At 37.4% G+C, this 17801-nt stretch overlaps 2 protein-coding genes across 2 annotated transcripts in view; both read right to left on the bottom strand.

Annotated features, from left to right (window-relative positions):
- Positions 1-17801, bottom strand: part of LOC106142428 (uncharacterized) — a 41564-nt gene that overhangs the window by 17322 nt on the left and 6441 nt on the right. The window lies entirely within an intron of this gene.
- LOC106141607 (lipase 3-like) lies at positions 12899-14239 on the bottom strand. The gene has a single exon (XM_013343250.1). The coding sequence runs from the start codon at positions 14237-14239 to the stop codon at positions 12899-12901; it is 1341 nt and encodes a 446-aa protein (XP_013198704.1).

The raw sequence follows: 17801 nt of genomic DNA, 5'->3' as shown, positions 1-17801 counted from the left end.
TAAACTAGCTAAGACGCAATTGGCAGCGTCCCATCTCGACAAACTTTACGCTCGTCTCGGGCTATAGTTTTTGCCAATTTATTGTTTGTCTTACAACGTCTACAGAGAAAATACGACTAGTTTGAAGAATCCACTTGCAGATTAATTTGTCACCAACTGTTAATTGCTATATGAAACTAGATAAAATTCATTTTAATTTCACTTTTAAATTTAATAATATAATCTCTAGAGTTTAACGCGGACGTATAAATTATGCGAAGTCAAAATCTTGAGTATGGAAATAATGGCGGTATATAATTAATTACCCCCGGGAGATACGTACATAATGTACAAGCGACTTATGGTTTTAATATAAATGTAAATTTACCGTTTCCAATCTTAGCTTACAGAAATCTACCTTTGCATTGTGTTATCAAGCATTTTCGCTCAGACTTCTCGATTCTATTCTATTTCTTTAAGTATTTTTTTTATACTATAATAAAGTAGGACCTTGTTATTTGTGATATTTGCATGGCGCCACGAAGACCGTCTATGACCACGACGAATCACGAAATTACGCCATGAAGCTCCGTCAACCCAGCTTTAATCATGTTTTTATGCTTAGAAAAAGTGCTTGCTCCTACCACATTTATGGGAAAGGGATAGTTTTGTCCTATTCGAAAAAACTGAGAACTACACGGCACAGCACGACATATAAACCTTCTGATACTCTTATATATTGCTTTAGTTTAGTTTATTGTGAATTATCCTTCAGTGGTCAGCATTAGTCAAGATTACGCATGAAATCAAGTTATTTGTGTGGTGACTCTCCTCGCTTGCCTCATTGCCTCGCTATTTTCAAAATTACTTTTCCGAGAGCATGTTCAGAATAAATGATGTAATTTATATCCGTATCGCACACTAAGTTCCAAGGGATTCTATCTCGTACGCGAGTATACAAAACCTTTGTATGTATTATTATATGCATCTAACTTTAGTACCTAAAGTTTAAGAGAATTAAAACCTAAATCTAATAATATGTAGTTTTACATATTGTAGCTGTTCGTGTAAGAGCAATATTAACACAGCCAATATGGCGCTGTCGGGTTCATTTAAATTAGTGAAGTAGGTAATTTTACGAGTCACTTGCCCGTTATCTTCAAGTAACTTCAAAGGTCCGTCTGTTCGTTAATGAAACTGTTATTTCAGTGAAATAGGAACAGTTTAAACGAAATTCGGTCTTTACCTGTAACTGATCACCGTCGACCTTGTACAACATAACTTCATTTGAAGTTATAATTGCCTCTCTCATTATTTCGGTTCGACGCCTACTGTAATTGGTTCGAAAGGCACGAGTCTTCATATAGGTAAATCAATTTTCGGTGCAATTCTAGTTGGATTTTTCCGTTGAAAGTGTTATTTAATTTCATCATGAAATATATCGCTGGAGCGATGAGTTTTTTGGAGCTTAAGACTGACAAGAGTTGGTAGAGAACGCAAGACATGGCAATATAAAGTGTTGGGCGGAGATCAAAATTCACTTTATAAGAATCAAATAAACGCTCTACTTCTTAAATACAAATGACGGGTTGACATAATTTCATTACCTCGGACTTTAAGCAATTTTAAATGTTTTCAAAGTGGTATTAACTTTTCTTTGAAACATAAATCTGTATAAGATGGAAAAGTCATTGACTCAACCTTCAGAGCAGAGTCGACACAACAGATTATTGCCAAAAATTTTGTTATAATTTTTTTAAATGCACGTAGCTTCTCCTGCGTACAACGCAAAATCTGATCTCTTTGCCTTTTGCTTTTGGGGCTTTTGAACATGCCCAAACCGCCCAAAGAACTTGCCCAATTTCAGGCCTACTAGGCATGAAAAAGCTGAAATTGGGTATGTCAGTCAGTCAAGATCGTTCGTAAACGCAAGATTGATTAATTGACAACAACCATTCAAGTTTATTGAATATGATTGAAAGTGCAAAACTTGACTGTTTCTTTAAAGTTTATATACATACATACAATGGCATGAAAAAGCTGAAATTGGGTATGTCAGTCAGTCAAGATCGTTCGTAAACGCAAGATTGATTAATTGATAACAACCATTCAAGTTTATTGAATACTAGCTGACCCGCGCAACTTCGTTTGAATGTATCCCGCTACTTCGACAAATACAGTCAACGCACCAACACATATTGGATACTAATTTTCAATTCACAATAACTTCTCTTTCCCTTAACCGCGTTTAAAATATTAAAAACGTTTTTTGGTTTCTGTGACTCTTCTTTGATCGCCCCCCCTATCAGTTTTTGGTCAAAAAAATCAAATTTCAATACCTACTATTATCATACAATTATTGTTGTCGCGCTGAAAAGCTCGTTTTATTTTTCTCAAAGAGCTGCGATAAATAAACGCGTCCGATCGCTTCCAATTTCAAAGTGCTAATGGGGAGCCGGTGTTTTTTTTTGACTATGAGAACATAGTTTGCCTGAGGGGCATTCACTATTACAGCGGGACGTTTTTAGGCGAGGGCTTGACGCTCCTCCTAACAGCCTTTTCGGCAAAAGCGCGCAAGGGGCTCCCAGTTGGGACGAACCTCGGCCAGGGGAGCCGCTGCCGCCGACGCGCTATTTATAGGGACGCTGCCCCCGCCGCCGCGGCCGGCCCGTACCGTGCCGCAATACTAATATCGTGATATCTCCTAAACTATATGTCTAAATAACACACTGTAAACTGCAAAAATAATCTAAATTAAATGCTCGTGATGATGAACTTACTTATTTTGATAAGGATATATGTATTATTGGTTATATCACCAGTTAAACATCACCCAACGAATTAAATGTTTTTTTAATACAGAAAAGTAGTTTTTGTGACTTAAATAAAAAAGCTGGATATATGTCATCGCGGACTTTTTTGTAGAACTAATAAAGACCAATGTTTTTGCTATACATTGTTCTTACTTGTATCCAACGGTATAAGCGGCGCACGCACAAATGCAATCTTCAATTAGATTTTTTTTCTGACTTCTTGGACATAAATCGCTATAACTCAGCTAATATAGTTTCAATGTATTTCAATTATATATAAAAACCTGTCGGAGAAAATACTCTTTCTATTAGTGAAAACCGCATCAAAATCCGTTGCGTAGTTTTAAAGTTTTATGCATACGAAGGGACTACAGACAAAATGGGCGACTTTGTTTTATACTATGTAGTGATGATTGAAAGTGCAAAACTTGACTGTTTCTTTAAAGTTTATATACATACATACAATAATCACGACTTTATCCCTGGCGGGATAGATCTCAGGGGTAGACAGAGCTTAATGACGGAATTGTATTTGAAATATTGACAAACAAGTTCAACCAATTAAAAAAAATCGTATTACAGTTTGTTTTAACAAATTCTATTTCACTCATACATACATAAACTCACGCCTCTTCCCCGGAGGGGTAGGCAGAGACTACCTCTTTCCACTTGCCACGATCACTGCATATTTCCTTCGCTTCATCCTCATTCATAACTCTCTTCATGCAAGCTTTAGTTTCTGACTGCTCATAAAGGCATGCAAAACTCCATTCACCATGTTCCCCGCGTTCACTCTCCTTTCAATATCACTATCGCACTTGCCATCTGATGTAAACTTTGATCCTAGATATACAAACTCTTTCACTTGCTCAACTTTTCCTCCTCCAATCAAAATATTACATGCTGTCATTTCTTTCTCCATTTCAAAAACCAGTGTTTTAGTTTTACTTACGTTCACTTTCATTCCTTTCTCTTTTAAAGCTTCATGCATACAGTTTACCATCTCCTGTAACTCTTCGTAATTTGTAAGATATCTTCTTTGAAAAAAATAACTTTCAATAGACAAAGTTCAAATTATATTTATGCGCAGTACAATTTATGCTAATAAACCGTCACTTGGCCGTATTTCGGTGGACATTCTCTGAATAAATTACGAAATAATCATTGAAGAATGAAATAAAAATCTATTCATATTAAAATTAACTGAATTAATGTGGTGTCACGTAAATTCTTAAAAGACGATAAGTATCATTCTTCTATGGTTTTATAAATATCTGAAATCCAGGCTAACACTTTAGCCACTTTTGCTCTTTCTTAGGCAATAACATGCGGTAAAATTTGACTTTTTACCGCATCATGTTGCCGATGTCTCTTTGATAGAAATGTAAGGAATACATAATCATTACTACATAGTATAAAACGAATTCGCTTCATGCTGTCTGGTTTTATGTATGCTAAATATTTAAAACTATCCAACGTATTTTGTTGCACTTTCTTTTAATAGATAGAGAAAGATACAATGCATACCTATGTAAGTATATAACATCAGCATTGCATCTGTGCAAAGCCGGGGCGGGACCCTAGTCAATTATAAATGCGCACGGGAGCATGTTTCTTTTTATTATACCATAAACATAAATTATATCTAAATTTCTACAGTAACATTATATTGAAGATATACATATATGTATGTATATGTTTACGGAATTATCTCCATTAGATCGATTTTCATTTAAATACACAGTTTCAGGAGAAACTTACGCTACTTTTATTCCTAGAAATACCCACGGTGCCATGAACCCGAAATCTATGTATAGGAAATACATACATTTATATTCCAATAAATTGGGCCTAAGCGGGCTTATTATAATTTCGTTGGGCATTGCCTGAATGAATTATGGAGAAGAAAGGAAGACGAAAAATAGGTATGAAAATCTAATTTGGCCAATATGCCTCTACGGAATTTGTGCGTCACGTTTATTTCCAAATGCGAATTGAATAAGATATGTCTCAAAACAGATAATAGACAGACATATTGGGTTAAGATTTTATAAACAATAACTCAATACGATACATAAATTAGGGTTGCGAAGGTTAGACCCGTCTAACTAAGCAATTCCCGCGTCGTTTCATGTAAAAACCGGCTTTACCAGCTTCAGGATCAAAGGATTTAATCGGGTCTTTCGCCAAGAAGAATTTAACATGAACAAGTGGCATGAACACAATTTGATAGTTGATCCGTGACGCTCAAATGAAAGGTATCCGAATCGAAATCAAGACAAGAGAAGGATCGGAACTTCAGAGGGGTGCGGTTATCGTACGAAACTATTGTTTGCTTCCCTTTATACATCTTGAGTTAATGGCAACAACGACTGAAGAAAACGTTAGATTAATGATAACTGTAAAATTGTAATTTTGGATGTTGATAAAATTCACTTAATATTTATAGTAAAACAATTACGTTACCAATTCCATCAATAAACCATACCATATATCTTTTCAATCTTTCAGATGTGATTATATGAATGTATGTATGAAATAACTAATTTTTTGCCGTGTGGTTCCCGGCACCATTACAAAAGAATAGGACCACTCCATCTCTTTCCCACGGATGTCGTAAGAGCCGACTAAGGGATAGACTTGGGATTCCTCTTTAATGTAAATCCCTGCCAATCTAAGGTCTGCCGCGCCGATGGATGCATGGCTAGGGGCGAGCCTAGTCTCGAGCGTGCCACTTCCGCCATGGGGTTGGGCGACCCCCAGGTAATGGCTAGCCTTACCCTGGCATGCGGGGCTCTGCTGGGGCGGACAAAATTTTTCCCTAGCGTCTCGTGGGAATCGCATTATGAACCTTAAAAAGCATATAAATGGCGGCGATGGTGTCCGCACCCCATCACGTCTCGTTCCCGGCGGGAGCGGTATGCGGTCTGCTGAAAGCCGCTTTGCGACGATGAATGTAAGAGGAGGAATGAAGGATAAGATTGAGGAAGTATGCCAGATGATGGATGAAAGACGTTTGGATGTGTTGTGCGAGAATGAAACGAAGCGGAAAGGATGCGACGCGACGCAGCACGGCCCTTACACGGCGTATTGGTCTGGAATTTCCAGTACCAGCCGAGGCTGTCAAGGGGTCGGTCTAATTCTATCTGCACGAATGGCTGAGTGCGTGAATGAGTATGAGTGTGTCAGCCCTCGTCTTCTATGGATTAGGCTGAAAGTTGGAATCACTCGGATCTTCGTTCTAGGTGTTTATGCACCTTGGGATGTGGGTTCGAGGGGTACAACATCAGCAAAAAGCGAAAACGAGGAGTTCTGGAATAGTGTAAGAGAAGTATTGAAAGTTACCAAGCCAAATGAGAAGATTATTATGTTAGGTGATTTTAATGGATGGGTGGGTGTAAAGCGTGATGGATATGAAAAGGTGCTTGGTGCGTTTGGTGACGAAAAGGTGAATGATAATGGAAGAAGTGTATTAGAAATTTGTCTAGAGTGGGATCTTTTTGTGTCGAACTCAATGTTTCAACATAAAGAGATCCACACCTACACAAGAGTGGAAGGTATTTTAAAAAGTATGATAGACTTTGTGATTGTAGATGAAAGATTGAAGAACAAAGTGCTGGATACCCGTGCATATCGCGGTGCTGGCATTGACTCGGACCATTTACTGGTGATATCCCGGATAAGGGGTATCTTCAATCGCTGGCGGCACAGGGTAAGGGAGCAAACCAGCGCTTTGGAAAGAGTAAAAGTAGAAAATTTGCAAGATATGGATGTAGGTAAGAAGTATATTAATAGACTGAAGGATGAATTTGAAGATTTAGATGAAATGAGCGATATTGAAGATGGATGGAAGGAATTTAAAGAAAGAATTGTGAAAGTAGCTGTTGAAGTGTGTGGTGTAAGTAGAAGAAGGAAAGGAAAAAATCACAAAAATGCGTGGATGAGTAAAGATGTGCAAGAACTTGTGCGATTAAAGAAGAAAGCATGGCTGGATTTGTTAGCAGCAAAAGCTAACTTAAGAATGCTAGAGGTTATAGATGAAGATGTGAATGAAGCACGTAAGGAATATAAGAAAATGAAAGATTTGGTTAAGAAAGCTGTGATTAGAAAGAAAGAAGAGTATAAAGAGGATTTTGATAAAAGGCTATCAGAAGACTTTCAGTCAAATCTGAAAGTATTCTGGAAATCCGTAAGGTCAGCCCGAGGAAATACTATAACCAGAGAGCTGACTAGGATCAGATGCCAGGATGGTAGCGTTGTGAAAGGAGAAGAATGTGTACTAAAGATATGGAAGGACTATTTTGAAAGTTTATTTGAAAAAAAGGAAGGAAATAAGAAAGATTTCTGCTATAGCGAAGAAAAAGAGAATGAGATGGAAGGCGAAATTGAAATGTTCGAAATTGTGGAAGCACTTAAGAGTATGAAAGCGGGAAAGGCTTCTGGGTGTGATAGAGTGTCGGTCGAGATGCTTAAAGCAGGAAAAGGCGTAGTAGCTAGTCAGTTGTACTGCCTTTTCAATTTGTGTTGGAGAAGCGGCCGAGTACCAAAAGATTGGTGTAAGGCTGTTATCGTGCCACTTTACAAAGGAAAAGGGTCACAGCTGGACTGCAAAAATTATCGTGGTATAAGCCTGCTTAGCGTCATCGGCAAATTGTATGCTAAGGTATTGATTAATAGAGTCAGGAATGAAACTGATGACAAAATATGGGATGCTCAAGCGGGATTTCGAAAGGGAATGGGATGTACTGATCAGGTCTTTTCCTTGCGGTGCATAGCCGAAAAGTTTTTGGCCAAGAGTCAAAAAGTCTATTGCACATTCGTAGATCTGGAAAAGGCCTATGACAGAGTTGAGAGGAATGAATTGTGGTCAGCACTTTCTATGCATGGGGTGAGCAGTCTCTTAATACGAGCACTGAAATCCTTATATGAGGATTCGAGTGCTTGTGTCAGGATAAACGGAGCGCACACTGAGTGGTTTAAGATTGAGAAAGGCGTTAGGCAAGGATGTGTTGCGTCACCGTGGCTGTTCAACCTATTTATGGATAGCTGTTTGACAGATTTGAAAGAGTCTAAAAGTGGATTAAGGATGAATGAGTTACTCGTCAAATGTCTGCTCTATGCCGACGATCAGGTTATACTGGCGTCATCAGCGGAGGAGTTACAGGAGATGGTAAACTGTATGCATGAAGCTTTAAAAGAGAAAGGAATGAAAGTGAACGTAAGTAAAACTAAAACACTGGTTTTTGAAATGGAGAAAGAAATGACAGCATGTAATATTTTGATTGGAGGAGAAAAAGTGGAGCAAGTGAAAGAGTTTGTATATCTAGGATCAAAGTTTACATCAGATGGCAAGTATGATAGTGATATTGAAAGGAGAGTGAACGCGGGGAACATGGTGAATGGAGCTTTGCATGCCTTTATGAGCAGTCAGAAACTATCCAAAAAGGCTCGACTGGCTGTGCACAGGGGCGTGTTGGTCCCGACATTAATGTATGGGAGTGAAAGTTGGGTATGGCAAAAGAAGCATGAAAGCAGAATAAATGCAGTGGAAATGAGAGCGTTAAGGAGTATGATGGGTGTGAAATTGAGTGACAGGATAAGGAACAGCGTGATAAGGGAATGTTGTGATGTGAAAGAAGATGTAGTTACAGGAATAGAAAAGGGTATGTTAAGATGGTTCGGTCATGTGGAGAGGATGAATGAAAGCAGGTTGACTAAGCAGATATACAAGGAGAGTGTGGAGGGAAAGGTCGGAGTGGGAAGACCTAGACGAACGTATCTTGATCAAATTAAGGACGTCCTGGTAAAGGGTCAGGTCAAAAGTACCCGAAACCGCCGAGCTTGTATGAAGTGATTATGAATGTGGACGAAGCGAAAGAAGTATGCAGAGATCGTGGCAAGTGGAAAGAGGTAGTCTCTGCCTACCCCTCCGGGAAAGAGGCGTGATTTTATGTATGTATGTATGTATGTAACTAATTTTAAAATGAAGCTATTGGTGAAACCAACGTAGCGAGTATGGCCTGCTAAATTTTAGCGGGTTGATTGAATTGCAAATGTTCCAGCTTTTGTCTAGTAAGCTCGGTTGTAAAGTTAGCCGCGTTGGCGAGCTTTGAAGAGGACGGAAGTAATGTTTTGAATGTTCTTTAAAGATTTGATAGACAATGAATTGAAATTAAATTAAAACTTATTAAAAGTAATCCATTTGCAATATATACAGAAAACATTAAATAACTAAGTTGAAAATTATTTTAATAATTGAAAATAATAATAGACTACACCAACGAGATTGCAAGAAAAATATAATGAATCATAAATCAATTTGTACACCATTGGTCACACAACCTTACTTTAGTCAGGGATTCTTTTGTTGAGACAAAATTACTCGTATTACTTCATTATTAATAATAGTACTTAGTAGTTCGAAAGAAAGAAAGAAAATATAAAATCTAGCTGCTTCAATTAAGTGCCGCAAGTAATCTCTGCCTCTGTGTAATCAGTTGGCGGCAGTCCAGCCAATAGCTCCGGAACTCATAAGAAATCACAACTACAAACAGAATCGCTTCGAGATTGGTACAGTAATCTGATCTAATATAGAATTATGTTAGTTAATCTCGTCAGCTAACTGCAAAGCAATAATACGAAGATCATGACGTGATTATTTTAGGATAGTTTGTATTATATTATAATTTGCTCTGTCCTGAATTGACGTCGCAAAACATGATGTGCATGCTAAAAGTATTTAATGTAAGAGAATAGGCACATTTTTCTAGTGCAGCTATAACCACGATCCAATAAGGGTCCCCTGTAAAGGTTACGAAGGTCACTTCATACAAAAACTAGACATACTCAATCCAGAATCATGGTCAAATATGGTCATGGTCATGGGCACCCCGGGCTCCTATCCTACCATGTAACCGGGATTTACACTAGGAAGATGGTCTTATACTGAATACGTTGCAGGCCAGACAAAGTAGAAAATAAAACAAAAAGCTGGGAAAACGCAAAGATGTGAGATAGAGACACTAGATACTGTTCATGTTTTCACGAAACCTTTAGCAATGAAGCAAAATTGAAGGCTTGATGGAGGAAACTATAATTAATTAACTTAATAAAAGTGTTTAAGATAATGAAGTGCTTTGAAACTTGTTAGCTAAGCTAATCTTAATTAGCAAATTAACTAGCAAAAAGTTCGTTTTGCACTAACATTTATTAAACGAAGTTTAGTGCTTAGATTCCTGCTTTTTTATTTCTTGGCTTGATTTTTGAACTGGTAAGTATTATTTACTTGCTCTGTTTATTTTACAAATAACGTGTTACCAAGACATCGTAGCTTGTTATGTTTATATTAATTCAATGCACGTACTGGCATAAGATGCCTCAATTACGAAATATAGAAGTACAGAAGAACTTATTTGAAGACGAACATCGTTACTAAGGTCAATTATCCACTCGAAGAAGAAGAAGTATCTTTGATATCGTTAAAATAATCATTACCTACATCTGTATTTTGCATAATAATTTTACCGCTAATGGAGTGTATAATACTAGCAGAATCACTTTTAGTTTACTTGATGCATTATGATTATTCAGGCGAGGAATCATGGGATACTAAATTATAACACGGATAATTTCTGTACTCACTACGTTTTAACTTGTAAAGCAATACAACATATATCACGTTTTGACGAGGGTACACTCAACACATTATTACGTTACAGAGAATATTCAATTGTCTGTCTACATTAAGATAAGTGAAAAGTATTCTCTGAGTAACATCCCTGATATATTTTTGTTTTCGGTTTTTGTGCTCATGGGGATATTTTTCTTTCGTTTTTCTCTTTTTATAAAGTATTCTTTTTGCGAGCGAGCTTTCATGCTGATCTGATAGCGAAGAAAAAACAGAGTAACTAGAGGAGAAGTAGCTGGTACTTCTCCTCTAGTGCAGATTGTAAGGCTAATAAACTTATGATTCTTCTTTTAGGCAATGGGCTAGCGACCTGTCACTATTTGAATCTTTATTACATTATTCCTCTAAACAGTCTAACTGAGCAAAGTTTACTCAGTTGGACTGTTGACCGTGAACGTGGTCTTTCAATCTATTCAAGGCTGTATCTGTCCCGTTAGGGATAGAGACGTTATTATGTATATGTATGTTTTATAGCCTATTCCCGGAAACCAAGAGCCGAAGAACAAGAGACCATTTGTGATATAGTATTATTAACGGTTTTGGGTGAAAATATTCGGCATTGTTTTTACTCTGGCTCAAATAGTAATGTTAAGCGAAACTTTCATACATGTAGTGCCGTACCCATATAACTCTCGTAAAATTCCACAAGAGATAAATTCTTGTCTTCTGGAAAACATCGAAAAAATAACACAACAATATTGTGTCAAATTCATACGTCATGCGTACATGCGATATATCACATAACACCAACAAAGAAGCAATCGCGAAGTTACCCTCGGCTTGTATCAAGTTTGTAAGTGGGCTGTGGGATAGATAAGTGGACATCGGGTCAACGTTCACGTGCGGAGCACTATTTAGATATATGATGCTTACATGACGTCAATTCTACAAGAAATAAATGTGTCAATAGTAAGTATGTCGAGAACGTCGGTGTTCGAATCGGTAAGCCCGACTAAAAAATACGTGATACGCATTGAATTCCTACCTCGGCCATATACCGATGACTCTGTTCTGAGTTATGTACGATAGCTTGAGAAATAAATATTATTACGTCTTTAGACGGAGTCGACAGACCCAACAGTCACAAAGAGAATGAAAGGCCGCATGTAGAGACACCACATTCATGTTAGTCGTCCGCGCAGATTTTAAAAGCTAATCAAAGGAAAGGCTTTGGGTTTCTTCTTCACGCAAAGCAAGCTTTCATTAACCTATATGTCTGAATCTCTATTTCATTCCATTGTCAAGTCTTCTTTGTGACTATTGATTTAATTAACACCGTGGTAGATACGTGGCCTATCAATCTATTTTTTATTGCGTAGGCTTTGACTGCTCTGTAAGGGATAGAGTCGTGATTGTGTATGTGAAGGATATAGACTCGATATCTAGTATAAGCATTGTTGACGCCGTTTTCAGAATACTTTAAATCACATACTTCAACTTTTTACCCTAACAGACAGATAAGTATGAAGATATAAAGAATGATCCTATGATCGCATCAAATACAAATAAATGTCAATACCAAAACAGAACTGCTGTACAAATTAATTACATCTATTTACACATCAATTCCTAATTTAACATAGTAATTATGTATATTTCAAAATAAATGATTATTATTTTATTTCATTAAGTTTATTGTATGTATTTCTCTTGCAGAGAGCGGTACAGAAAACCCTCATCAATATTAATTCACAGTTACTTGTTAGTAGTACAGTACTATTATAATTCAGTGGTTAATGTTAATTTTTATTAAAAGGAATGCACAATAGCTCTTAAAAATGACGTTAGTGATATGTAAGTTCATAGATATATTTATACTCGTATCATGCTATAACAGCTATGTAAACTATATTCCGATTATGCAATCCAATATTAGTTGACGTTGGTGACCGTTGCGTGTTCTGAATGCAGTCGGAGCGGAGCTCGCAGCCGCAGACACAGCCACACTCCTGTTGCTTACCACAACGATGACAGCTTGTTCTGTTCACACCTCCCAACGTAGCATATATTTATTTTTTTAGGTTTAATTTGATTTAATAGTCTATATTAATTTAATCACTAATGAATATATAATAGGAAACTGATTGACCTAAACCACTGGGACCAAGTAGTTTAATGGTGCACATTTACCTACATATAATTACGTCTTTATCTCTTACGAAGTAGACAGATCCAAGAGTCTTAAAAATACTGAAAGGCTTAGCCCAGCTTAAGGTAAAGCTTAATCATAGAATTAAGTAACACGTTGCTAGCCCAACACCGAGGAGGAAGTTCGACGTGAGTCGCTTCTTGTATATTAAACTTCATTATGGGATCGAGGTCAAATGCGCTCTAAAAGGTAAGAAGGATGATGATAAGGACGATGATCAAAAAGTAAATAATAACAGATAACAATGATGTACATTTCTTATTTTAAACATTAAAAGTCAACATATTCTTTTAATATTCGTAAAACTTCTCGGTTTATCAGAATATCGTTATCTTTAGCAAACAGATAATCAAAATGGTCATATAATGCACATGGGACACGATAAAACTCAACAACATTTGGCACTATATTTAAAAACCTGACAATGTCTGCGGTGCTCGTCAACCAGTCGTTCGTGCTGTAGAACAGCGCTATGGGACAGGACACGTTTTGCAAAGGATAGTCAGGTGGTACAGCTGCACCGTACTCAAGCATGTTTTGCAAAGGTCCATAATCGTAATTTTGGAATCTACTCGAAATTACTCCCTGCGTATAATGAATAGCTTGCTTTGTTGACGCACCGGCAGGGTAATGGCCATAAACTACCGGTAACATGGTTGAATTGATCTGTGAGTAATTAAACCCGCAACCCAAAAACATGATAAACTGACAAAATATTTCAGCAAGGTCTGGTGACCCACAAAAAGTTGAAGTAACAGCATTAACAACAGCATCACGTGGAATAAGTTCATAAACTCCGAGGACTTTGGCCAGAATGTCTAAGTCTCCAATAAAAGGAGCTACAACATGGACCAGAGGACTTCTGACGTGAGTCATAAATACGACTGCAGATAGGCAGACCATGATCGATATTTTTTCATTGTATTCCGGTTTCACTGAAGTCATCACATAAAATGCAGTATTGCCTTGAGAGTGGCCTACATATAACAGTTTACTTGTGATTGTTTTTTCTAATGTGTAGTCTATCATAGCTGGAAGATCATAGCGGCCAATCTGATCGAAGCTAAAATCCCAAAACTCTCCACAATCGGGAGACAGCTTCAAATGGCATCTGGAGTAACGATTTCCTCGAGCGTTACCGAGCCAGACGTCATAACCGGCGTCTGCAAGCACGTAGGCGAGGCCGATCCTAGTTCCAGCAGCAATCCAATCATCAGAGCTGCCAAGCAATCCATGCATTAGGAACACGACGGGGGCACGTGGGTTCGGAATCCTGAACAACGTCAAACAATATTTATCTTCGGTTACCACCTCATGACGCTCCACCGGGTACCCGTATTTAGTCACCAATTGAGTGAAGTTCAGATGAACATCGGGGTTGGCCTTTCCGTTTTGGAATTCTTCTATAATCTTCTGGTAATCTGGTACTGTGACGTTATTGAACACGGGCAAAGGGTCAATTTGGTTCAACGCGAATTTTTTTAGGAATATCTTGAAGTTTTCGACATCACGCTTCTCACTGATGATATTTCTATCGAAAGGTGTACATGCATTGCACTCATTAACTTTTAAGAATAATATTAAGTAGCACAAACACGTCAAAATATTCATTCTTACAGAAATAACTTGGAGCAACTAAACCTTTAAGGTACCTCATTAACATAGTTATGTTCTTTAATATTTGAAGAAGGCTAATTAATCATGAATTCCGTATGCACAGCTGTCTTTAAAAATTAACTAATATCTATTATTTAAGCAAAGAAAGTTTAAACATTAGGTTTCATTGGCCATCAAACATAACGTTCAGCGTTAGGTCTGTTATAGGTGTAATAGAATCTTTATAAACTATAGCTATGTAAAATCAGAAGCACAAGATTTCTTGCGCTTACCATTTCCATGCAAGGAGGGTTACAGTAGATTGTATTCCACATGTACCCGTTACCATGAACTGAAACATGCGACCTGACTAACTGTAATGTATATGATATTACATTTCCTTCATCAGTTTTGTTAAGTTATGAACCCCAAATTATAAAAACAAGGCATGGTTGTTAATAACCTAACCACAGCGGGAGATAATAGGTGGAACCGCGTGTCAATATTCAATATTTTAACATTTATTTAATTGTTTTAGCTCAAGTGGTTTATATAAACAGATGGGCTAGCAAACTGTCGCTGTTTTAACACTTCTTCCAATTTCAGTACAAGGAAAAACTAAACTTGGTAGCATATAGCTTAGTCCTTCTCTCTTCCTTGCGTATTCCCAATTGCACCCTCCGATACTGCGAGTCTTTGGGGCCTGCCCCTGTAATATGGCACGCGCGACGCCATTGTTATCGCGCGAAAACTATCGCTGTTTCGCTTTTTATTGTGACATGATTTTTTATAAACATTAAAATTATTCACATTTAGTAAAATAGAAAAAGAATATCCAGTGTTTTCTCAAGCCACAATGGAAATACACAATGTTTTAATCAAGACTGTTTCTATACATTGTAGGTCTCGGCGGAGTTGGAACTAAGGGTACACAACAATGTTGATGGGAAATGTGGTTTCAGCTAGCGCATGCTTGGTTTATGTAAGACGAAATAATTATGTAACTACTTTTGTAAAATAGCTTTGTTATAAAAATAATTAAATTCAATCAACAAAAAAACATATGTATATACATATAATCACGAATTTTACTCTTACGGAGTGGACAGAACCAACCGTCTTGAAACGGTGAAAAGCCAAGTGTGGCGACATCACTAACATCACACACCTTCTGTCAATCACAACGAAGAAATTGAAAACAGCCAATATCAGCGAAGAATCTTAATCGCAATTACAAAAATTTCACGGATTTAAACATAAGTACAACCTCCGACACAACATCGTCGGAGCCACGGTTCCCCAGGCATAACACCTAGCCTGGCGGAAGATCCTCCCTTTGGTGGCGGTCGAGCCGAATCATTACTCCCGATAGCTTCAGCTATATGTCTCAAAAACTTAAATCACACTCATTTCATTTTAAAGAGCTATTGTGCATTCCTTGTACACAGAATTATTAATACTTTTAGCTGTTGCTCGCAACTTTTTACGCGTGGAAATGTCTATCACAGTACAACCAACCACATAAATAAGTACATGTACAGAATTCTGGATTGGGTAATTCAAGTGAGATATACCAAGCGACTCCCGGCTGCGTCCGAAACATTTTAGGGGAACACCCATTTAAACTATGTTGAAGCAATTACTATTAAAAAAAGGTAGGTATACATTTTTTGTACATATTTGATTAAATCTCCAAAAATATTGTCCGAAACAGACCACAACCAGTACCTAAAAATCCAGTTATAAAACTTTGTTATCGCCAAACATGAGAAACAAGGAAAAACTTTTAATTGCTTTCGTTACTCGCTTATAGCCTCGTGGCCGATACGTGCTAGCCACGGCATAATGAAAAATTTTAAGAAAAGTACCAGGCGCGAGTTCCCCTCATGCCCTGAGGGTTTTAATAAGGAAGGAAATATACTACGTTCTTGTTGATGATCATGGCACTGCCAGATAATAAATTACTTTTTGTAGCAGTAGATAAATATTTTTTGTTTGTTGCTACGTCATCCTTCATCTACATAACCAATCTTCTCGAAATAAGAAAAACCTGTGTGTCGTGTGGTTTCCGGCACTATGGAACCACTCCATATCTTTCTCTTGGATGTCGTGAAGGCGACTAAAGTATAGGCTTCTAAATTTGGGATTCCTCTTGTAGGCGATGAGCTCGCAACCTGTCATTTTTTGAATTTCATTCCATCATTAAGCCATACAGCTAAACGTGGCCTTTTAGTCTTTTAGACTGTTAGCTGTCTACTCCGCAAGGGATAGACGTAACTATAAATATGCAAGAAATACCGTTCATCCTGGGAGTAGGCAGTATATTTCCGCGGGCGCGATTTGCAAATAACGACATTTCTCGCGTATATTCGCGAGGAAGTGATATTCGCAGACAAGAGCTAGTACGATTTTGAAGATAAAAGTCATATATTGAGTTTGTGTCTTAAACTATTAAAGTAAATCAAAATATGTGTGACCCAATATTCTTAATGAATTAAAGCCCTAGCTCGAACTTATATTTTGCATGCAAAAAAAAAAACTTTTATTTGCGAAAATCTTGCACCACACCCTAACCTCAATATAAATTTATTATCTTCATGATCCTCGAGAGCAGCCAATAAAAAATATATTAATTCATCCTTCATTCACTAGTTTCTCGGCTCCTCATATTGAGCGCCGTACAACGTTCATTTTGGCCGGCTGCGGTTAAAAAACCTGACTTAATTTAGTTGTTTGTAAAAAGGTGATGTTTTACTCTATACTGGTAGTACTTTGCTGGAACACTGGAGCCACATAATTTGAAGCAATAAATAGGTATATGCTCCTTCAATTTATACTTCGTGGTAAGATCGAAATAAAATAGGCTTATAAACTTGTGATTCTTCTTTTAGACGATTCACTATTTGAATTGTCAATTCCAATATTTAGCCATACAGCTGAACGTGACCTTTCAGTCTTCGCGAGACTATTGCCTCTGTACAGGATAAAGAAGTCAATCTCCAAAACGCCAGTGGTCCTTATAAAAAGTACATCTATACATTTGTACTTAAGAGCCTTCTGAGACGTATAGAAAGAAGTGCTCTCCAATTAATACCAAATAAAATTGAAACATTCTCTACTAACATCTACTTCTTCAGAAATAACAAGAATGGAATCGAACAGGCAGCCGAATCCAAAAAAATACTTTACATGCTATGATTTTTTTGGCAATGTGTCGTTTCTTTGGTGAACTAGGAAGATTATAGAACATAATCTTAATCTTCCTAGTTCGCCAAAGAAGGTTTCGCCAATGTTAAGTGAAGATATACTTCCTATAAATAGAAGAATGTCAGGTATCCCCCGTTTAACAACTTTAACCTAGTTGAAATATTTAGGCCGCAAGAGGATTGTTTGAGAATGTTTTATCAGGATCGCAACATATTTTTGTAGTACCTGTTGGCAAAAGGTCAGGTCAAGAGTACCCGAAATCGCTGAGCTTACATGAAGAGAATTATGAATGTGGATGAAGCGAAAGAAGTATGCATGTAACAAGTATGTCATCATACTGCCTACCCCTCAGGAAAAAAGGCGTGATTGT

The sequence above is a fragment of the Amyelois transitella genome, chromosome 12 (assembly GCF_032362555.1).
Source record: "Amyelois transitella isolate CPQ chromosome 12, ilAmyTran1.1, whole genome shotgun sequence".
In the NCBI taxonomy this organism is placed as follows: domain Eukaryota; kingdom Metazoa; phylum Arthropoda; class Insecta; order Lepidoptera; family Pyralidae; genus Amyelois; species Amyelois transitella.
This window is presented reverse-complemented; position numbering and strand designations above follow the sequence as displayed.

Coding starts and splice junctions, on each gene's coding strand:
- LOC106141607 (XM_013343250.1), bottom strand. CDS start 14,239: ATGAATATTTTGACGTGTTTGTGCTACTTAATATTATTCTTAAAAGTT.